The sequence below is a fragment of the Eulemur rufifrons genome, chromosome 7 (genome assembly GCF_041146395.1).
Source record: "Eulemur rufifrons isolate Redbay chromosome 7, OSU_ERuf_1, whole genome shotgun sequence".
Lineage (NCBI taxonomy): Eukaryota > Metazoa > Chordata > Mammalia > Primates > Lemuridae > Eulemur > Eulemur rufifrons.
This window is the reverse complement of record NC_090989.1, coordinates 254,207,453-254,232,555: the sequence shown is the minus strand read 5'-3', so window position 1 is coordinate 254,232,555 and position 25,103 is coordinate 254,207,453. Positions and strand designations below refer to the sequence as shown.

Below are 25,103 nucleotides of genomic sequence, written 5' to 3'. Positions count from 1 at the left end.
TTTGTCTTTGGAGTACTGCAGTTGCACTCTGATATGTGTAAATTTGGATTCCTTTTATCTTTATTGGGATTTAGTTGACCTTCCAAATCTTAAAATTCATATAATCTGGAAAATTCTTAGTCATTATTCCAACATTGCCTTTCATCCATTTTTCTCTATTCTTTTATAGCTCCAAATAAATGTTTGAAACATTCATATTTGACTCTGCTTATCTCTTAACTGCTTTCATGTTTTCTATCTGCCCATTTTCATGTTGTATTCTGGGTAACTTTTCAATAGATCTATCTTCTGATCTATTTTTTTTAAGCTGTGTCTAACCTATTTGCCGCACCCTAAGTTTTAAAAATTTCCACAGTTCTAGTTTTTTACTTCTTTAAATTCTGTTTGGCTCTTTTTCAAATCTGCCTGTTTTTGTTGGTAGATTTTTATTCCTTGCCTATTTTTATTCCTCTTTTATTTCCTTTTTTGTTATTTTTAAAATTATGAACCATGTCATACCTACAAAAAAGTACACAGATAAAAATATGTAGAGTTTAAAGAAAAATGAACACATATGATTTATTAGCCATGTTAACAAGTAGAATACCAGTACCTTAGAAGCCTTCCCTCTATTTTTCTCCTCTGTTACATCCTATTTTTGTTTCAAGCATACAATGTCTTTTCTAATCTCTCAGAGGATATTAATAGCTTTTTAAAAAAAATTTAAGTTTTCTTCTCCCTATGTAGTCTCTGTTCATTCCAAAAATCCTCCCCATTTGTGTGGGTCTATATATTATAAGTTTTTCTCAAAAGTCTGATTATGTTTGTCTGTCTGCTCATAATTAAGAGTGAGAAACTAAAGCTGACTGGGAATTTTGAGTGCAGGGTAGGGCTTGAGCTTCACTATATACAGTAAAGCCATTTTCTGAGGACCTCCTATTGACAGTATCTTTGGATCATCAACTGGAAGATGGCTGAGGAATTCTCAATTCAATATTCAGTGTGCATTTGGTCACCTTTTGGTAAGGAACCCAAGTCTTTAACTGTGTCTGCTGTCTTCTAATACAGAGACTCTCTATTTTGTACTCCTTAGAGAATAAAACTCAAAACTTCTGCTAAAATGGGAGGTCAACTGCACAGTGGTATAGTTTGAGGAGATATAAGTTCTTAAATATCTTTCACTTGAAACCTTACTTTAGCTACCCCTTCTACTACAGAGTACCCTAAGTTGCCAGTTCCTATGATATTTTGAGCATTCTCTGTAATTTGTCTTAAATTCTTAACTTTTCCCCACTGCCAGCTTAGGATTTAGCTTTCCTGGACTTACTAAGTCAAATTGCTTATGTCAGTTGCTATTTATCTACCTGCTTTTCAACTTCTAAAATTTTATTATAATTGTTTCCTCTCCTGTTTCCATCTTTATGAGTTTATTCCCTTTAAAAAAAAATTGCTTACTGTACTTTTACAGGAGTCTTCTCATCTATAGACTTTATTTACATCTTACATGACTTAAATTAAGTTTTGCAATATTTTCCATAAAGGTTATACACATCTTCTGTTGTAATTTATTCCTACATACCAGCTAAATTTTTTGATTACAAAAAATTATATACTTTTAAAAATTTAAATTGTTTCTTATGATACAGGAACACTGTTTTTACATTTTGATCTTATATGTAATACTTTTTATTTTTTAATTGATAAAAATTATATATAGTTATGGTATGCAACATGATGCATATGTTGTAGAATGGTTAAATGAAGCTATTTAATATATATATTACTTCATATACTTATTATGGTGAGAACACTTAAAATCTACTCTTTTAGCAAATTTCAAGTATACAATAAATTGGTATTAACTATAGTCACACATTGTTGTATAATATAAATCTCTTGAACTTATGCCTTATTGTCTAGCTGAAAATTTGTATGCTTTGACTAACATCTCCCCAATGCTACACCCCACCCACCTGTCTCCAGTCCCTGGCAACCACCATTCTGTTCTCTGCTTCTATGAGTTTGACTTCTTTAGAGTCCACATATTTGTCTTTCTGTGCCCAGTTTATTTCATTTAATATAATGTCCTCCTGGTTCATCCATGTTGTTGCAAATGACAAGATTTCCTTTTTAAAAGCTGCATAGTATCAATATTTTGTTGTACACATATACCACATTTTTAAAAACTATTCATGCATTGATGGACATTTAGGTTGATTTCATATCTTGGCTATTGTGAATAATGCTGCAATGAACGTGGAGTACAGATAACTGTTTGACATACAGATTTAATTTCCTTTGGCTATATATTAATACCTAGCAGAAGGATTGCTGGATTGTAAGGTAGTTCTATTTTTGATTTTTTTAGAACCTCCATACTGTTTTCCATAATTTATATCTAGCAATCTTGGCTAGCTCTTACTAATATTCTAATTTCTCTCAAGAATTTCTAGGATTTTGTATATAGACCAGGGGTTGGAAAACTATGATCCATAGGCCAAACCTCACCCACTGCCTGTTTTATAAAGAAAGTTTATATTATATGAACACAGCCATAGCCACACCCACTCATTTAGGTATGTCTATGACTGCTCAGAGACTATATAGTATACAAAGCCTAAAATATTTATTACATGGTCCTTTATAGAAAAAAATCTGCCAACCCCTGATATATCATCAGTGAATAATATTATTTCTTTTTCTTTCCAATCCCTATATATATTTTTCCCTTTTTTCTATTGCACCATCGGTGAATAATATTATTTCTTTTTCTTTCCAATCCCTATATTTTTCCCTTTTTTCTATTGCACCAACTAGTACTCTGTCTCCCCCCTGACCCCATGACATTAATAAACAGTAGTGGTCATAGTGGGCATGTTCTCCCTGATTTTATAGAGAAAACTTATAAAGATTCACCACTAAAAAATGTGCTGTAGGTTTTTAGTGTATACTTTTAATGAGTTTCCTTCTATCTCTAGTTAATTAATGTTTTTAACAGTTTTATTGAGGTATAATTTACATGCCATAAAATTCTCTCATTTTAAGTATGCAATTTAATAATTTTTTGGTAAATTTACAGAGTTGTGCAATCATCGACACAATCCAGTTTTGAACATTTTCATCACCCTAAAAGATCCCTCCTGCTCATTAGCAATCATTCCGTGTTTCCAATCCCAGGACCAGGCAACCCACTAAGCTATCTCTATAGATTTGCCTATTCTAGACATTTCATATAAATAGAATCATAAAATAAGTAGTCTTTTGCAATTTGGCTTTTTTCACCTAGCATTATTTTTTTAAGATTCATCCATGTTGTAGCATTTATCAATACTTTGTTCATTTTCATTGCTAAATAGTATTCCATTGTATAGATACATTTTGTTTATCTATTTGCCACTTGATATTAGACTGGTTCCATTTTTTTTGCTTATTAAGAATAATGCTCCAGTCTGAGCAAGAGCGAGACCCCATCTCTACTAAAAAAAATAGAAAGAAATTATCTGGCCAACTAAAATATATATAGGAAAAATTAGCCGGGCATGGTGACGCATGCCTGTAGTCCCAGCTACTCGGGAGGCTGAGGCGGTAGGATCGCTTAAGCCCAGGAGTTTGAGGTTGCTGTGAGCTAGGCTGACGCCACGGCACTCACTCTAGCCCGGGCAACAAAACGAGACTGCCTCAAAAAAAAAAAAAAAAAAAAAAAAGAATAATGCTACTATAAACATTCATGTACAAGTCTTTGTGTGGACATTTATCTTGGGTAAGTATCTAGGAATGGGTTTGGTGAGTCATAGGTAATTCTATGTTTAACATTTTATGAAACTACCAAACTGTTTTCTAAAGTGGCTGTACCATTTTACTTTCCCACCAGCCATGGGGGTTTCAGCAATGAGGGTTTCAGTTTCTCCACATTCTTGCCAGTACTTGTTAGTGATTAATAATACTGAGTCTTCCAATCCATGAACATAGAATATCTCTCCATTAATTTACAACTTCTCTAATTTCTTTCAGTGGCATTTTATAGTTTTCAGTGCACAAATCTTGTACTTCTTTTAAGAAGTTTGGGTATCAAGGTCATGCTAGCCTTATATATGAAGTAAGGAGAATTTTCTTTTCCTAGAATCTGACAAGTTAGTAAAATTAGAATGTTCTCTTATTTGTAATATTAGGTAGAAGTTATCTGTAAAACAGAAAAGGCTGCTCTTTTATTAGTATTGTATGTAAGTTGTTTTTTTTTTTTTTTTTTTTTTTTTTTTTTTGAGACAGAGTCTTACTCTATTGCCCAGGATAGAGTGCCATGGTGTCAGCCTAGTTCACAGCAACCTCAAACTCCTGGGCTCAAGCAATCTTCTTGCCTCAGCCTCGCAAGTAGCTGAGACTACAAGCATACATCACCACACCCAGCTAATTTTTACTATTTTTAGTAGAGAGCGGGTCTCACTCTTGCTCAGGCTGGTCTCGAACTCCTGAGCTCAAGCGATCCTCTCACCTCGGCCTCCCAGAGTGCTAGGTTTACAGGCGTGAGCCACCGTGCCCAGCCTGTAGATAAGTTTTAATTGATTTTTTCCAGTTCTTTTAATGGCCATGGCAAAGGTGATATTCAGAATATTTAAATAATCAGAACTGCATGAACACTAGCTAGTCTGAATAGGTAAGGATGGCTATGCCGGAACAGGGTCCTAGAATTGCCCCATTGTGTAAGGGAGACTTTAGCTAATGCATCATGGGGAGATCTTGAGGGAGGTATCCCTAAAAGAGGGGCCTAGGCAGACATAGGGTGTCAGGGGATAACACAGGGCAGTGGCTATTTACCAATTTGCATGGAGGAAGTTCAATCTTTTAACAGTTACTTCAGCTAAACCAGTCCATATTAGTTAAATATCAGTCTTGGTAATAGGACTATTTCAGGTTTTCTATTTCTTACTTGGTCAGTTTTGCTAAGGTGCATTTTTTGAGAAAACTGCCTATTTCATCAAAGTTTTCAAGTATGTTGGCATAAAGCTGATCTTATCATCTTATTCTCTATTTTTTATGTCTCATTTTTCATTGCTAATTTTATTTCTATATGTCCTCTCTTTTTTTTCTCTTGATGAACCTTACCAGAGAATTGCCTTTTTCAAAGAGCAGGCTCTAAAAATTCCTCTTTGTTGTATTTTCATTTTCAATTTCATTAATTTTGTGCTTTTATATTTATCATTTCCATACATCTACTTTCATTGGGTTTACTTTTTTACTTTCCAGTTTTTTGAGTAAGATGCTTAATTCATCAATTCATCAGTCTATCTTCTGATTTCACTATGATTTTTTCTTTAATGCAGTGAATTACCTAAAAGTGATTTTTTAAGTCTCTAAACGTGTGAATTTTTAATCACCTGTGTTAACTAAATGGTACTGAAGTCAGGGAAAATGGTTTGTGTGATAACAGTTCTTTGATACCAGTTAAAACCTACTTTGTATTTCAGTACATGCTGAACTTTTGTACCTGTTCTAAGTTTGCTTGAGGGGATGTATTCACTATTTGCTGGGAGCAGAATTCTAAATATGTATAATGCATCAAGCTTATTAATAATATTTAAATCTTCTATAGCCTTACTCATTTTTTGACTATCATATCAATTAGTAAATGAGAGAATGCTATTAGTATTTTCCACAGAGATGGGGATTTCTCACTTTTTTCTTATAATTCTGTACATTTCTGCTTTTGGGGTATGTTTATAGGTACATACAAGCTCACAATTCATTTATATTCTAGTGAAATGAACTTTTTAATATAGTACCTTTTTATCAACAATAATATTTTGCCTTAAACTCTATTTTGTCTGCTATTAGTGTAGCTATAAATTTTCTTCATTGATGTGTATCTATCCGCTATTTTTTTCCATCCTTTTACTTTCAACTTTTTTAGGTTGGTATGTTTTAGCTGGGTTCCTCACAAAGGAAATATAGTTTGGTTTTGTTTTTTAATCCAATCTAATACTATCTATATTTTGCTTAGCTAGTTTAGTCCATATATGTTTATCATGATTATTGATATCTGGATTGATGTTTAGGTTATTTGCCTACCACATTTCTGTGTTTCCTAATTTATCTGTTTATGTTTTAAATGATTCTTTTTTTCCTCCCCTTCTCTGCTTTTATTAGATTGATCATGTTTTATTAGCTTCTTACCCTTCTACTAATTTGGAAGTTATCATTTATATTCCTATTTAAATTATCTTTCTATACTTTAAGAAACAAATTTATTTCCAAATTTTAGCAGGTATGCCTGTCTTAGTCTAATCAATAGTTCTATCCTCCATTCAAACAATATGTGTAGCCAGAAATCTCAAACAGACCCTCTCTTATATATATATATGACCCTTTCTATATATATGATCTCTCAGAAGAATATTTCAGAAATGATCCTGATATGTTACTGTATTATCATTTCACCATAGCTAGTAACAGGCATATTTTAATTATTTCTCAGAAATCAACTCTTTATTCAATCAATTTCTTTTTTTAAAAAATGATCAATTTATTTTTAAGGAGACATTTTATTGAAATGTTTCACAACAGAGGCATAACTGGCATTTTAGGTGGGACAACTGGTCCACTATGCAAACTGTCCTGTGTACTACAGGAAGTTCAGAAACTCTGGTCCCTGCTGATTAAATTCCCCCATTCTTCCCCCATAGTGACAACCAAAACTGCCCCATATATTATTTCTAAACATTCCCTTTCAGATGATAACCACTCCAAATGAGAACCACTCTTTTAGTGCAAGTACAAAATTATAAATTAAATATATTTAGAATTAAAAGAACAAAGAGGGAGAAACGTTTCAGTTTCACAGAAGAAATGATAAAAACATTTTTCCTTAAATTCAGCAAACTCATTTTATAAACCAGTTTTCATCATTAACTATATTACTTGGTCTCCTTCCCATATAATTTTCTCCAAAAAAATTATTTTTTTTTTTTGAGATGGGGTCTTGCTATATCACTCAGGCTGGTCTTAAACTGCCGGGCTCAAGTGATCTTCCTGCCTCAGCCTCTCAATAGCTGGGACTACAGGCCCGAAACACCACACCTTGCTAATTTTTAAAACTTTTTTAGAGATGGGAGTCTCACTATGTTGCCCAGACTGGTCTTAAACTCCTAGCCTCAAGCAATCCTCCCACCTCAGTCTCCCCAGTAGCTGAGATTACAGGCTTCAGCCGCTACACCCAGCTCCAAAATTTTCAGTTGTAATATATGACTAAGTGCAAGTAACAAAAAGTAGAATCACTTTTTGATTGTTTTTCCTAAAGTGCGTTTCTTTCTCAAGGCTAGGACAGACACCGAATTTGTTCACTATGTTTAAAAAAAAAGTTTTTGTTCACAATCCTAACATGGTCTCCTATTCACAAACCTGTTAGTGTCCCAAATAATGACATTTCCATCAAATCCTGATGTTACTAAGAGTCTTGTATTAGTATCATATTCGATGTTCTTCACCCAGCTAGTGTGACCATGTAAAGTGCATACTTTGGTGTTCAGTTTTCTCAGATCCCACAGTGCTATTGTAGTGTCATCAGAGCAGGTGGCGAACAGCCGGTTATCAAGAAATCTATAAAAGCAAAAAAAAAAAAAAACCACAAAACTGGTTCATTTAAAGGCAACATGATTTGAGAAACAGTCTCAATATTATCTAATCAAGAAAGGAAAAAAAAGGGGATACAAAAATCACCGTATAAACCCAGTGATTCTGATATACTATAAACAGTAAGTATAATTCATATAATCACAGGGCCAGGATACGCTGCTTTAATGACAGCCACATTGTAATTTGATCCATTTGCTTTAAATTACTGATTTTTATTTGGAACTGGAAATAGGAGTGTTTGAAAAACAGTAATAGAGGGAAAGAAAGGAACTTTAGAATCTGTATAGGAAACAAAAATGATGTGAGAGAACTTAATAGGAGATATAGGAGATTTGAAGACTTGATTACTGAGAGGGACACATTAAGCATCCCTTCAAAATCATGAGAAATATTTACTCTGCTACAAGTAGTATCTCTTTCTATTTAGAACATGTTTATATACAGAAATTGCTATACAAATTGCCATCATTTTGAATCTATTAATTCAAAGGTATTCCCCAAATAATATCACTTAACAACATTTTATTAGGACCAGTCAAGATTATAAAATAGATTTAAAATAATCTATAATTCAGACTTTTTATTTTACACTAATTTCTCAATCCTCAGTGAGAATATATTTTATACAAATACTTAGAAAATAACAAACTGACCATTCACACTTGAATTTCTATTGAATGTAACATTAGGATGCTTTCTCTAACAATATCCTGTTATATATGTAACTTCCTAATCTCTTGCAGAAAAAATGAATTCTGGAGCTTCTTTCAGGATAAAATTATATATAATTCTTGTCAGAAATCAACCTCAACATCCACAAACTTCGTAACAACCTTCCTGAAACTTATGGTTTTAAAATTCCAGGCCTTTATACAAGCTGTTTCTGCTACCTGAAACCACCATTCCACTGCCCCTTGATGTGGTTAATTCTTACTTTCTTTTTAATACAGTCACACATCGCTTAACGATGGGATACATTCTGAGAAATGCATGGTTGGAGGATTTCGTTGTTGTGTGAATATCATAGAATGTACTTACACAAACTTAGATGGCATAGCCTACTACCCACCTACACTTTATGGTATAGCCTATTGCTTCTAGGCTACAAACCTGTACAAAATGTTACTGTACTGAATACTGTAGACAATTGTATATACTGTAGGCAATGGTATTTGTATATCTAAACATATTTAAACGTTGAAAAGGTACAGTAAAAAATACTATATAAAAGATTTTTTTAAAATGGTACACTGCATAGGGCACTTACCACAAATGGAGCCTGCAGGACTGAAAGTTGCTCTGGGTGAGTCAATGAGTGAGTGGTGAGTCAATGTGAAGGCCTAGGACATCACTGAACACTACTGTCGACTTTATAAACACTGTACACTTAGGCTACACTAAATTTATAAAAATTATTTTTTCTTTCTTCAATGATAAATTAATGCTGACTTACTGTAATCTTTTTTCTTCATAAACTTTTAATTTTTTTAACTTTTTGACTCTTGTAATAACAGTTTATAACACAAACACATTGAATAGAAATATCTTTATATCTTTATCATCTTTATATCTTTGTAAGACTTTTTCTATTAAAAAATTTTTTTTAACTTTTAAAACATTTTTGTTAACAACTAAGACACAAAGACACACATTAGCCTAGGCCTACACTAGGTCAGGAACATCAATATCATTATCTTCTACCTCCACATTTTGCACCACTGGAAGCTCTTTGGGGCAGTAACACACATGGAACTGTCATCTCCTATGATAATAATGCCTGCTTCTGGAATACCTCCTGAAGGACCTCCCTGGGGCTGTTTTATTTATTTTTTATTTTATTTTATTTTATTTTTTTGAGACAGAGTCTCACTCCGTTGTCCGCGCCAGAGGGCCATGGCGTCAACCTAGCTCACAGGAACCTCAAACTCCTGAGCTCAAGTGATCTTCCTACCTCAGCCTCCCGAGTAGCTGGGACTACAGGCATGCACCACCATGCCCGGATGATTTTTCTATATATTTTTAGTTGTCCAGCTAATTTCCTTCTATTTTTAGTAGAGACAGGGGTCTCCCTCTTGCTCAGGCTGGTCTCGAACTCCTGACCATAAACGATCCACTTGCCTCGGCCTCCAGAGTGCTAGGATTACAGGCATGAGCCACCGCGCCCGGCCTGCTTTATTTTTATAGGTAGAAGGAATATACTCTAAAATAATGATAAAAATGAGACAACAGGAATTTTTCAACTCCATTATAATCTTATAGAACCACTGTCATATGTAATCAACATTTTAGTTGACTAAAACATTGTTATGTGGCACATGACTGTATTTAGCTGTCATCCACTCCAGGAAACCATCCCTTTCTGTCCAGCCTGGGGTAGATCCACCAATTCTCTAAGCTCCCAAAGCACTCTACAGTTCTATCATAATACTTAATATGACAGAGTAAGGAATAACTTCACAAGGCTGTAAACTCCTTGAAGGCCGGGGGAACCTATTTGCCTAGTTCATAATTAGTTCTGCAGTATACAATACACACAGTGACAGACACACAAGCACTCAACAAATATTTATTAAATAAAAAATGATAGGAGTTCACTGCCTAGTGGAGAAGACATTGTAACTACACAATTACACAAAATAATTGTGTGGAATAAGCAAAGAAAAGTAGGTGGCTGAAGGACTTCATGGTGGTATTATTTGAACTAACAGATGAGTAGGAACTCCCTAAGTGGCCAGCGGTAAGCAAAGGTACAGAGGCATGTTAAGGGGATGGTGTATTCTGAGAAGCAGCAGTAGTTAGGAGTGCTGTGTATAGGAAAGTAGAGACACACAGGGAACATATTATAGATTTATTCTACAGTGATTTCCAATAACTATTTTTTAATGATAAAATACATTTCCATTAAAAATATTTTTTAAGTGGAAAAAATCCATCACTCAAAATAACCACTGTTTATTGATGTTTAGCCTAATTTCCATATTTTGAACTTAATATTATCTCATTAATATTTTGCCATGTCATTAAGATTTATTAACAAAATCATTTTTAATGACTAAATAGTGTTTACCACATGAATGAACTGAAATCTTTTTTCTTTTATAAATAGATATGTAATTGTTGGGTATTTAGATACTAAGATGAATATCCTTACAGCCAAATATTAATCACATCCCTATTTATTTCTCTAGGTACATTCCCAGAAAAATGTATTGCTAAGTAAAATGGTTTTTTTTTTTTTAATGTAAGCCTTTTGATACATATAGCCAAATTGTCTTCCAAAAGAACATACCAATATATAGTTCCACCAGCAGTTAGGAGAGTGTCCATTTCCTCAAACCCTCGCCATACAGGTCTTTAAAAAAATTCTGCTAAGTGCTAGGGAAAAAATATCTTGTTTTAAGTCGAAACTTCTATTTTTAGTAACGTTGAACTTTTTTCACATTTACTAGAAAATTATATTTCTTTTATGAATTGCTATTCATGTTCCTTGTTGATTTTACAACTGCAGTATTATTTTTATTAGTGAGTTGTAAAAATCTCTTTATAGTAAGGATAATATATCTCATTTTTCAAATACTGTATGTTAGATATATTTTCCCCATATTTCTACCTTTTAATGTGGCATATGTTTTCTTACTATATCAAAATTTTAATTCTTACATTATCAAATCCATTTTTCCCTTATAGGTTTACCTTTACTGATGATTTTTATCTTAAGAGACAGGGTCTTGCTCTGTCGCCCAGGCTGGAGTGCAGTGGCGCAATCATAGCTCACTGCAGCCTTGAACTCCTAGGCTCAAGTGATCCTCCTGCCTTAGCCTCCTGAGTAGCTGGGACTATAGGTACATGGCACTGTACCTGGCTAAATTTTAAATTTTGGGTGGAGACAGGATCTCGCTATGTTGCCCAGGCTAGTCTCAAACTCCTGGCTTCAAGAGACCCTCCCATCTTGGCCTCCCAAAGTGTTGGGATTATAGTTGTGATGATGCTTTTCAAAATAAAACTAGTTCAATGACTTCCACACTTAATAGAAATTATATGAGTGAGAAAGATGCATACAAAAAAATATAAAAGGCTACTGGAAAGTCAGTCAAACTTTTAAAATAAATTAAGCATCTTCATACCTTTCAAAAATTTAGAAAAAAATAAAAATATTTTATTTGGTCTATAGAAAATACTTAAGGCACATATGGATTAAAAACCCCAAGGGGATTATATTGCTGTAGGCTACAGTGTCCACCTGAAGGGTTTTAAGGAAGAGAATGAGATGATTAGATGGGAGTTTCAGAAAGATCTCTGAGATGGCTAAGTTCCAAGACTCCCAGATTTTCATAAAAAATAAAATGGGGGATTAGCTTTTTAATTTTTGTTAATAAGGTCATTAAAAAAACTAAAATTGTTGCATGAATGGATATTTTAATACCAAACTGCAGAGAGATTATAATCTTGAAATAAAAGCTAGTAATTTTGACTTGAATACGTTTACCTTAATGAAAAATGCAACACTTTGACTTTAGTTGGCTTATTTTCACCTCAAAGTATTATCTGTAAAAATTTTGGTGAGAATCATTAGTAAAGAGAATACATTGTAGAATATTAAGAATGCAGACTAGAAGATTGGTTAAAGCACTTAGAACAATTTTTGTCTCGATAAGCAGATGCAGAGAATGTAAATTGTTAAACGAGTCCTTGGAGATGTGGCTCAGTTCTCTCAAACTAAAAGTCAGTCTAGCCTAACAGGTTAATAATTGTGAAATATTTATAACTCCACAGTCCTAATAAATGGCAGACATTCCTTCACACATACTGAAATCTATGAATCTCTGAACCATAGGACTTCTCCAAATGTCCCCATCAAACTCCAACATACATGATGATAACAGCTATGGATACACTGACATCTGCATAAACTGAGGTCTTCATTATCAGAGAATATGGTAAAAGATAAAAACAACTGAAAGTGAATTCTTTTAAAACTGGTACCAACATTTCATTGCACAAGTGAAAAAGTGTTCTTGAGTCTTTATTTTAAAAAAAAAAAAAAAATTAAACTGGCCAGGTGCAGTGGCTCATGCCTATAATCCTAGATCTTTGGGAGGCTGAGGCAGGAGGATCATTTGAGGCCAAGAGTTCAAGACCAGCCTAAGCAACACAGTGAGACCCTGTCTCTACAAAAAGTAGAAATATTAGCTGGGCATGGTGGTGTGTTCCTGTAGTCCCAGCTACTCGGAAGGCTGAGACAGGAAGATTGCTTGAGCCTACGAGTTTGAGGTTGCAGTGAGCTATGATGATGCCACTGCACTCTAGCCTGGGCAACAGAGAAGACCCTGTCTTAAAAATAAAATAAAATCACAAAAATAAATTTCTCCCCATTTGTTTTACTACAGAAGGTCCCTAACTTAATAATAGTTTGACTTACGATTTTTTCGACTTAAGATTTTTGACTTTACAATGGGTTTACTGGAGTATTAAATATATTTTGACTTACAATATTTTCAACTTACGATGGGTTTACAGGGAAGTTGAGGAGCATCTATATATGCAAATTCTTAGAACAAGAATAAATTAAATGTTTGGATATTTTTACATAATCTTTCCAGTGACACTAAGATAGCAGAATATGACATCTGTATTCATATTTGAGTTTTGTACTACAATCAAAAAGAGAGTCATATCTATATAAATATTCAAGGACTTTATCAATTTTCCCAAGAGCCTTTCCTTAGTCCTGTGAGATATTCACAAAATTCTCTGAAGTGTCTATCATGTAACCATTTCTGTCATTTTCTTTTCTCTAATTGATAACCACTCTCTATGAGATCCTTCTTTGCCAATAATTTTTAAATAACTTGACCAGTTCTTTAACATCACTCTCAGGGTTTTGTGAAATTCTACATCCTTTGCAAGATAAGAAATTTCATGTTCCTATTGATAAGCACTGCATTAGTATTATATTGTCTGAAGTGTAAAAGCAACAGACCAACGAAGACAGTGGGAGGGAGAAATAGATCCTGAGATATATTTAAATGAGTACTAATTTTTTAATTGTCATATCACTAAGGAAATACTCTTATGATGATGACCTTAGTGCTCATAATTGAGGGGACCCAGATTATTAAATAAAGTCTTAAATCCACATACAGATCCTTCATGAATAAGAAGCCTGTTTAATAGGTTTAAGTATTTAAGTTATGGACTTTTCCCCCTTACTTTCCCAAAATATGAGGTAACAGAAAATATTCTCCACAACTATCAGTGTTTTTATTTTACAAGATAAGCAAACCACAAATTTAAGAAATGAATTAGAAAATATTACCAAGTATGTACAAAATGACTATTTAGAATCAAACCAGAAAATGCATGCCCACATCTCTGAACAGTATAGTAAGATGGTCTAATGGAACTAAATATGAATTCCAGTTCTACCACTTATGTAAGAACTTGGGTAAGTGTCTTTATCTGAGTCACAGTTTCTTCATTCCTTAAAATAGGTACAATATCTCACATGGGATACTGTGAGGATTAAATATAATGTATGAAAAGTGCTTCATATGAGGTTTGGCACAGAGTAAGCACTCAAAAATGGAAGTTAGTATTATTAATAAATAATGCACACTTAAGCTCATGCACTGAAGACCCTTCAGATCTCACTCAAAACTCTTAAGTTATATGTACTTCTAAACAAGCTTCAAAATCTGTTTGTCTAATCAATAGATCAGAAAAAGCAGATTCAAATTTGCAGGCATAAGGAGCTGTGGCAGGCACTCTGACAGCAGCAAACGAAAGCTGACATTGATAAAGAATACAAATTCTAACAGCAGATTAGTTAAAGGTCATTTTGAGTGAGGGCAAACAACTTGACATAAGTCTTTTCTTTTTGAGATAAGAAAAATTTAAATATATAAAATATTAGCAACATAGATAAAATTATGAAGAATATAACAAACACCTGTGATACCCACCACCCAGCTTTATTGATTTTAATTGTTATCTTTCAGATATTTTTTAAACATTACAAACACAGTTGAAGTACATTATGTATCCCTCCCCAATCCCATTCCCCTCCCTCCCTCTCCAGAGGGAACCACTATCCAAAACTTGTCATTCCCCCCATGCAAGTTTTTAATACCATGAATTCAGATGTGTGTATCCATAAACACTTTATATATTGTTTTGCACTCAATATATTCTGTAAATATTTAATGAGCACCCACTATGTGCTAGGCACTGTTTTAGGTGCCAGGATAGAGCAGAGGACAAATACATGCCCTCATCAAGCTTATGTTTGTACAGTTTTCAAAACTTTATATAAATGGCATCACTGTAAAGCTCATTCTACACTTTACTTTTTTGCCTTGGCCTTAAATTTCTGAGATGTATATCAGATGTTGATGTTTTTAGTTCACTTATTTTAACTAATGTATAGTATTCCATTGTATGAGTATACCAGAATTTATCTATTTTCCTCTTTATAGGCATTTAAGTTGTTTCCAACTTCTATTACTAACAATGCTATCATGAACTCTATTTATACATCTCCTTGTTCACATATGCATTAATTTCTTAAAAAAATATTAATCTCTTTGAATCTGCCCAGTAACAAAAAATATATCTATCTCCAACTTTACCAAATATTGTTAAACGGCTCTTCAAAATAATTTTACAAATTTACACTCCATCAATAATATCTAAGAGTTCCTATTTCTCAACATCTTTCAATACTTGGTGTTTCCTGTTATTTTTATTTGCACTTCCATGATAAAAAGCAAATTTGAAAATCTTTCCATATTTATTGCTCATTGTAGTTTCTCTTCTGTGATTCTCTACTTACTTTGTTAAAGGCTTATTTTCTTATATATTCTGGATACTAATCCTTTTTTGGTTATGTGCAAAATATCTTCTCCCATCAGCCTATGGCTTCTCTTCTCACATTGTTATGATGTCTTTGGTTACAATGAAATTTTAAATTTTTATGCAGTTGAGCTTAGCAATCGTTAATAGTTTGTACTTTTTGTGTCTTAAAAAACTCTTTCTTAATAAAAAAAAAAAAAATTAGCTGGGCATGGTGGTATGCGCCTGTAGTCCCACCTACTCCAGAGGTTTAGGCAGGAGGATCACTTGAGCCCAGAGTTCTAGGTTGCAGTGAGCTATGATGATGCCACTGCACTCTAGCCTGGCACCAGAGCAAGACCTTGTCTCAAAAAATAAAATAATACAGGCCGGGCGCGGTGGCTCACGCCTGTAATCCTAGCACTCTGGGAGGCCGAGGTGGGCGGATCGTTTGAGCTCAGGAGTTCGAGACCAGCCTGAGCAAGAGCGAGACCCCATCTCTACTAAAAATAGAAAGAAATTATATGGACAGCTAAAAATATATATAGAAAAAATTAGCCGGGCATGGTGGTGCATGCCTGTAGTCCCAGCTACTCGGGAGGCTGAGACAGGAGGATCGCTTGAGCTCAGGAGTTTGAGGTTGCTGTGAGCTAGGCTGACGCCACGGCACTCACTCTAGCCTGGGCAACAGAGTGAGACTCTGTCTCAAAAAAAAAAATAAATAAATAAAATAAAATAAAATAATACAAAACCAAAACCTTTCTTACACTTAGAACAAAAATATATTCTATACTTTCTTCTAAACCTTTAAAGGTATGCTTTCATAACTAGGTCATTAACTGAAGTTATTTTCATTTACGGTGTGAAGTAGAGATCTAATTTTATTTTATTTTTTCATATATATATAACCAAGTCTCTCTTTTCCATTTTCTCCTCCAACCAATTCATAATGTCCCTGATGTCATATATAATATTTTCATAGGCCCTGCTCAAAAAAAAAAAATAATAATTCATATACGCATAGGTCCGTTTCTGGGATATTTCATTGTCACTTAATCTATCCCTGTTCTAAGACTACATTTGATATATGGACATGTGATTACTCCCACCATTTAGTCTTCTTCAAAACCACCTCAGCTATTCTTGGCATTTGCTGTTCTATATATATTTTAGGGGCTGGGCACAGTGGCTCGTACCTGTAATCCCAGCTGTTTGAGAGGCCAAGGCAGGAGGATTGCTTGAGGCCAAGGGTTAGAGACCAGCCTGGGCAACACAGCAAGACCTCGTCTCTACAAAAAATTAAAAAGAAAAAACTGGCCCGATATGGCGGTGTACGCCAATAGTCCTAGCTACTAGGGAGGTTGAGGTAGGAGGATCACTTGGGCCCACAAGTTGAAGGCTGCAGTAAACTGTGATTCCACCATTGCACTGCAGCCTGGATGACGGAATGAGATCCTATCTCTAAAAATAAATTAATTAATTAAAAAATCAAGTTTTATGAAACACCTTGTTGGTATTTTAACTAAAACTGCACTGAGGCCGGGCGCGGTGGCTCACGCCTATAATCCTAGCACTCTGGGAGGCCGAGGTGGGCGGATCGTTTGAGCTCAGGAGTTCGAGACCAGCCTGAGCAAGAGCGAGACCCCATCTCTACTTAAAATAGAAAGAAATTATATGGACAGCTAAAAAAAATATATATATAGAAAAAATTAGCCGGGCATGGTGGCGCATGTCTGTAGTCCCAGCTACTCGGGAGGCTGAGACAGGAGGATCCTTTGAGCTCAGGAGTGTGAGGTTGCTGTGAGCTAGGCTGACGCCACGGCACTCACTCTAGCCTGGGCAACAGAGTGAGCCTCTGTCTCAAAAAAAAAAAAAAAAAACTGCACTGAATTTATAGACTAATTAGGGGAGAATCAACTTCTTTATGATACTGAGTTTTCTCCTCCAGAGATGATTTGCATTTGTTTGTTCTTTTTTTTTTTCGCATATATTTTTTTCTTTTCTTAGAGATGGGATCTCACCATGTTGCTTAGGCTGGCCATGAATTCCTGGGCTCAAGTGATCCTTCTGCCTCAGCCTCCTGAGTAGCTGCAGGTACCTATAACAGCACTTCCAACCTGGATCCAACTTAAAATTGTTGGCTGGAGGTTTTGGACCATATGGTGTGAATCTGGGTCCCACACATGCATGAGCACTGGATCGTGGTTAGATATTCACAGAGGAGATTTTCTGACACCCTTCTACCCAATGCTACAGTATAGATGAACAGGGTGGTTTATCTCTAGATCATCTTTTTGCTGAAAGTGAGCACTCTGGGGTCTCAGCCTCATGCAGAGACACTTTCTACTAGACTCCTCACCTTCAAGTAGCCCTAGAATTAACTTGCCTATTCCCTGTACTCTTCATACCTGTCAAAACAGAAGCTCAAGGTCACCAGCACTTGGCAGATGCCTCCAGGATAAAAGCCAGCTGAATACCTGTTTGCTTCTTTGCATTCCTGCTTCCATTTCATTTTTGGCCCAAGGATTCCTTTCCTTCTTATCAGTTCAACTATACATTAAAAAAAATACATATTACATTTTATCCAGCATTTTTGTTTTTAATTAGAAACATTGTTCAGGATATTTTAAAATCTTCTACAGCCTAATTTTTATTTGCTTGATTTACTAGTTTTGGACAGAACTGTATTAAAATATCTCACTAGAATTATAGACTCCTAATTCTTTAAAATTCTATTTTTGCTTTGTATATTTGAAGGCTATGTTTAAGGTACATATAAATTCATGATTATTATATATTCTTGATAGATTTTTCCTTTTATTAGTATATACTGTTACATTTTATCCTTATTAAAGCCCTTGGTCTTTCATCTTTTTGATATTGATAATCTCCCATCAGTTTTCTTTTTCATTTTCTTAGTGGTTTTATGTTTGGTATCTCTAAAAACATAATATATACACACACATATGTTTTTATTCAAATTGTTGACTCTGTCTTCTAATAAAGAAGATCAATCTATTTGTATTTACTTTGAACTACTCATATATTTGAAACTTTTTCTATTTCTTGTTTTCTATTCATCATCTCTTTCCTTTGCTTGATTTTTTTTTTTAACTTTTTTAAGCTTTCCTGTCTTCTACCAAACTGATCAAGTTTTCAATATTCCTTTTCCCCCTTCTGCTGGTTTGAAAGCTATAAATTATATTTCCATTATTTTAGTCATTTTTTTAGTTTTTTCATCATATATATTTAATTATACATTGTTCTAAAAGAGTCTGAAATTACTTAGTATTTCTATCTTCCTCCTGAACATGAAGTGGGCCTTAATATATTACACCTTCCCACTGAACAAAACTCTTCCATACATACAACCTATTCATTGTTACTATCTAGAGCCACACTGTCCAATTTGGTAACCATCAGATACATGTGGTTTTTCAGTCCTTGATACATAGCCAGTCTGAATTGAGATGTACTCTAAGTGTAAAATACACACTGTATTTTGAAGACTGAGCATGAAAAATGAAAGTAAAATATATTAATAATTTTTATATTGATTACATGTTGAAATGATAACATTTTAGACATATTGGGTTAAATAAAATAAATTACTGCAAATTAATTTTGAGCTGGGAGTGGTGGCTAACACCTGTAATCCCAGCTACTGGAGAAACTTAGACAGGAGGATCACTTGAGCCCAGGAGTTCGAGGCTATACTGAGCTATAATTATGCCACTACACTCCAGCCTGGGCAACAGAGCGAGACACCATCTCTAGAAAAAAATAATTAAAAAAAATTAATTTTGCCTCTTTCTTTTTTAATGTGACTACTATAAAATTTAAAATTGCATATGTGGCTAGCATTACACTTCTATTGGACAGTGCTAATCTAGAATTTTAGTTTTAATTTTGTTTTAAATGTATTCCCCCAAAAAACTCTTAAATTATTTTTTCTGCTATTAATAATTAATAACATTTTACCTAATTAAAATTATTCTCTCTGGATTAACAGTTTACCTGCATATAATATAGAAAGGAACATTATTTTGCCTTAACATTAAAGATATTAATATCAGTCCATTTTCTCCTGATATCCACTGTTGCAGATGAGAAACTTTCTGTTAGTATAATTATCGTACCTCTGTAGATAATCTTTTTGGTTTTTTTTTTTTTTTCCCCAAGAAGATACCTCATTCATCTGTAGGTAATCTTGATTTCTAACTTTGGTGGCTTTTAAGATTTTTCTCTTGATTTCTGATCTTCTAGAGTTTCAACACAACCTGTCTAGATGTGGATTTATCTTTATTTAATCTGTAACACTTGACACTCTAAAGTTCCCTTTTGATTTGAGGTCTCAGCCCACTTCTTCAATGCTAAAATTTCTCAGCCATCATGTCTTCAAAACTTAGTTCTCCACTAATCTCTGCATTTTTTCTGTAATTCTTTACATACACTGGAGTCTCTCAATTACTCTTCTGTCTTTTAACTATTCTTTCATATTTTTATCTTTTTTCTGTGTTCTGTGTGAATTTTTTAGTACTATTTTCCAACTCACTAATTTACTTATTAATGGTATAAAGGATTTATCACATCTATTGTATTTTCTTGTATATTAACCACATTTTTAATTTCTAAGAGTTCTAGTCCGTTCTTTACTACATTAACTTGTTCTTGTTTAATCTCTTTTGTTTCACAATTTTGAACTCTCTTTAATTGGAAAGTATCCTTTATTTCTTTGAGCATTCTAAAAAGGCTTAAAAGTTTCTCCCTATCAATGGAATACTATGCAGCCGTTAAAAAATAAGATCGTCCCGTGAATACTAATATGAAATGATCTCTAAATATGTTATTAAGTAAAAAAGGCAAGGTAAATAATAGAATGTGTAGAATGCTACCATTTATATAAAAGTATATGTATGGCTGTGTATATAAATGCGTGTACATGTATAAACTATCTCAGAAAGGACAGCAAGAAATTGGTAGTAGTGGTTGCCTCTGGGGAGGGAAACTGGGTGGCTAGGCGACAGAGGTGGAGAGAGACTTACTTTTCACTGTTTACCCTTTTGTACCTTTGAATTTTGTATCACGTGCATGTATTACCTAGTCAAAAAAAAAATAAATAATTTATTTTTTAAAATAAAATCTTTGTTGGACTACTCCATAACATTAATTTCATCCACAGAAAATGTCTGTGGTTGATTTTGTTATGATATTAATATTAGATAGATGTCCTCATAAATTTTAGAATTTTGGTTATAGGCTCATTTTGAGTAGGAAAAGTTTTTAAAATTTTTTCTCTCTCCCTTCCTATGTAATGGTTTTAGAGTTGCCCCCTCTTGGCCATCTGGAACCCCAGTCCACAACCAGGCCTAATTACATTTCAGGGCTTCAGTTTCATGATGATATTGGGAATATCATACACATACATTCAGTCACTGACTCAGCAAGTGGCTTCATTCAATGCCTGTTGATGAGGCTATGTCTTTATCGGCTAAAACCTATAGACCAAAGTAGTGAATAGATTTTATCTTTTTTCAGACTTTTACAAATGAGAGAGACATTTCAGCCAAACCCCTGGCTTCATATATTGATTCCAGCTCTAGTTCCTGCCTCACATGAAGCACTTCAGCACTTTTTAATCCTTTTACCTGACAAGAGCAAAACTATTAGATGTCAGTGTTAGACTGAAACCCAGTGGACCTGTGGTTTCAGACTTCACAGCTTTGTGTCACAAAGATGTTTATGTTGTTTTAGAACCTGGCTATGTTTTTTGTGCTATGTAATTTAATCTATTGTTCAGTGTTTGGAGCATACAGGTTATATTGAAATGCAGTGTGTTTCCTTGACTAGAAATAATTTTTATATTTCTTTTTTTAGAATATTAAAAGTAATAATTATAAAAGTATAATAATCCCATTATATGCAGTTTAGAAAATAGAAAATTGTTCATAATCTATCCATTCTAACTAAACTACTATTAGCATTTTAAAATATTTCCTTTTAATTTTTTCTTTCTACATCATTTCATATTTGCATAATTTTTATCACAATTTTAACCTATATTATCTCAAGCATTTGTCTATGTTGCTATGTAGTCTCTATGACCATCATTTTAATGACTGCATATTAATCACTAAACTTCTCAATGGTAAATTACTTCCCACATTATTGAGAATTATAGAGTTTCCAACAATGCTACAAAGAAGTTCTCTGTGCATGTGCTTTTTCCTCCTAATAGTTTGGATTTGGGGAGTGGTGGGGTGGTGGTGAGAGATGATAAGCAGTGCGACTGCCTTAATTGTACACAGATCATTAGCACAAAGGCATTATAGGACCAGCATAATGATGACCCTGATATATGAAGAGAAAAGGTAAAATCATATAGAAGTATTTCAGGAAGATTCCAATCCAAAATGGTTACCAGTTTTCTAATTAAAGGAATTAGTTTTACAAGGAATTAGACTCACAATTCACAAATGTGGATGATTTCAGCACTGTTGAATAAGACATTATACATTTTCACTAACTTCCAAAACAGAATATTTTGGGCCACTCTAATAAAGTTCACTTTTTCACTATAATACTAACCTGATATTATTTACACAGTCTTCATGAGCTTCAGAAAGTGTTTTTATGTGCTTTGAAGATATAGGGTCAAAAAGCAGAACTTCAGTTTGTTCACAAGCAACCGTCAGCACTGACCTGAAAGCAAATGACACATTTCTCTTGTTTAGTTTTCTAGCATCCTCTGGTTATTGATATTTACCTTATTTGTAATAATTAAACAAGCTATAGATGAATAACTTTTTTTTGCCCATATCAGTAGCAAATTTAAAAGATTGATATTATCCAAGGTTGACAAGAGTAGTAGGAAATGGTACTCTCTCTTATACATTACGGTGGAGCATAAACAGGTACAGCTTATGTTTTGAGAGCACCTCTAAATTATCTATCAAAATTTTACATGGGCATATCTTTTGACTCAGCAATTTTTTCTGGGAATTTAATCTAAAGACATAATCATTTATAAACACAAAGAAACATATACAAAGATATGCTCCATTATAAAAAAGAGACATTGAAAGTAACAAATGAACATGAAAGAGGGAATGATTGATTATATAACCCTTGCTACATAATAATTTGAAATACTGTGCAGAAGTTAAAAAGGAAAGGGTATCTTTATATGGATATGAAAGAACCCCAAAACATATTTTTAAATGAGAAAAGCTGGGGCATGGCTACACTAAAAGCCCAGACTTCACCACTATGCAATATATCCATGTAACAAAACTATACTTGTATCCTCTAAATCTATAAAAATAAGGGAAAAAAATAAATGAGAACAGTTGCTTACCAAAAAACATGCATAGATGAGACAACTTGGGGGGGGGGAATCATATACAACCAAATTATATATTTCTTCATCAATATCTATAAAATGTACTGGAAAAGATCTGGTACATGTCCTATCAGAACAGTTAAATTATCAATCTTTTCCTTTATAATTTTTTAGTTTTTTCTCATTTCAGTCCTTCTACATTGCAAAGTTATATTTTTGTAAACCCTTTACAAACCTCATTTTGATTTGTGAAAATCTATTGTCTTTTCTTTTTATTAAGTCTTAGATTTCTGCGGGCATTGCTCTTTCAGATTCAGATCTAGCAAATGAAATCCTGAGTCTTTGAAACCTCAGGTCTTCCCAATTTACAGTTCCAATAACAAACAGAATTTTATACACATAAGATGAAAGTGCATAAGATAGAATTTTAAATAGCCAAACTTTTCTATTTATAACAAACTTTTTAGATAAGGTGGGAGATGAAAACACATCTATTACATTGAAATCTTTTCCATATTTAGTAAACATAGAATTGTCCTTTACAGGGTATCTCCATAAACCCTTTTTTGAGATATATGGACTTCAGAGTTTAAAAATATCTGAAGAATTTTTATGCTAGTTGGTCATCATGAGTAAAAATATTCATATTAGTATCTGTAATTTTGAAGATACATAAGTAGCCATTTCTTTTTCAGTCAGAAGAACCCTGAAATGAACTTTTCTCCTTTTGTGCATAAGTAAATGAATCAATAATTCTAGGAGATTTTTAACCTTAAACATTGTATTATAAATAAGACATCTATATAACTGGTAGTTAATGTTTTGTTTTAATCCAATTATATTTTTGTGCATGGTATGATACACACACACACACACACACACACACACATATATATATTTTTTTTTTTGAGACACTGTCTCGCTCTGCTGCCCTGGGTAGAGTGCAATGGCATCATTATAGCTCACTGCAATCTCAAACTCCTGACCTCAAGCAATTCTCCCGCCTCAACCTCTGAAGGTGCTAGGATTACAGGCGTGAGCTACCCCGCTTGGCCTGATATATATATATATATTTTTTAATGGATATAATTTGTCCCAATATCAAAGCCTATCCTTTTCTCCTTGGTTTGTAATGCCATCTTTATCGTATGTAAGTTTTGTTTTTGGACTCTATATTATATTCTGTGCAATAACACATTATATTAATTTCTAAAAAGTTTATAGTAAATTTGCTATGCAGCAAAGCAAAACTCTCTCATTTGCTTTAAAACACTTTTTCTTGGCTAATATCATGCTTTCTCTTCAAATAAATTCTATATATAGCATGTCAAGTCCTGCTAAAAAATCTTGTTGGGATTTTTATTGTAATGCACTGATTTTACAGATTACTTGGGTAGAATTTATATGATATTAAATCACCTCATCTAGTAATATGTACATTTTCCAACACATTCAAAATTTTCTTAGCAAGAGTATCTTAGCAATTCTGAAATCTTTGACCATCCTTATACATTTAGAATCAACTTATCAATTTATGTACACATACACACAAAATCCAGCTGCAGATTTTAATTGAGATTGCATTAAATCTACAGAAAAGTTTGGATAGAATTGGTATCTTTACAGTATGGAGTCTTCCAATCCATGTATACAGTATAGCTCCATTTATTTAAATCTTCTGTAATTCTCTCAATAAAGTTTTACAGTTTTCTCCACATGGGCCATGCCTATTTTTTGTTAGACTTAATCCTGGGTACTAGGCCAAGCGCAGTGGCTCACACTTGTAATCCTAGCACTTTGGAATGCCAAGGTGGGAGGATCGCTTGAGCTCAGGAGTTTGAAACCAGCCTGAGCAAGAGTGAGACCCTGTCCCTGCTAAAAATAGAAAAAATTAGCTGGGCATGGTGGTATGCACCTGTAGTCCCAGCTACTCAGGAGGCTGAGGTAGGAGGATTGCTTGAGCCCAAGAGTTTGAGGTTGCTGTGAGCTAGGCTAAAGCCATGGCACTGTAGCCTGGGCAACAGAGCAAGACTCTGTCTCAAAAAAAAAAAAAAAAAATCTTGGGTACTTGATATTTTTTGGATTTTTTCTAAACGTTCTTTTTAAAATTTTCCTTTTTTTATTGCTGGTATATAAAAATGTAACTGTTTTTTTAATATTATCCATCAATCTTACTATTTTAATACTTTGTAGATTATTTTGGATTTCTTTGTTGACAATCATATCATCTACAAATAATTGCTTTGTTCTTTTTTTAAAAAACTTTTTCCCTTCTCTTCTTCCACTACACTGGCTAGGACTTTCAGAATAATGTTGAACAGAAATA

The 25,103-nt window shown here is 33.7% G+C and overlaps 1 protein-coding gene across 1 annotated transcript in view; it reads right to left on the bottom strand.

Annotated features, from left to right (window-relative positions):
* DCAF10 (DDB1 and CUL4 associated factor 10) overlaps window positions 1–25,103 on the bottom strand; it is a 49,227-nt gene that overhangs the window by 11,144 nt on the left and 12,980 nt on the right. The window contains exons 2-3 of the mRNA XM_069476602.1: window positions 22,024–22,137; window positions 7,372–7,569 (exon numbers count right to left, since the gene is read on the bottom strand). Of these exons, the coding sequence (XP_069332703.1) occupies window positions 7,372–7,569; window positions 22,024–22,137 (312 nt within the window). The remainder of the gene's footprint in view (window positions 1–7,371; window positions 7,570–22,023; window positions 22,138–25,103) is intronic.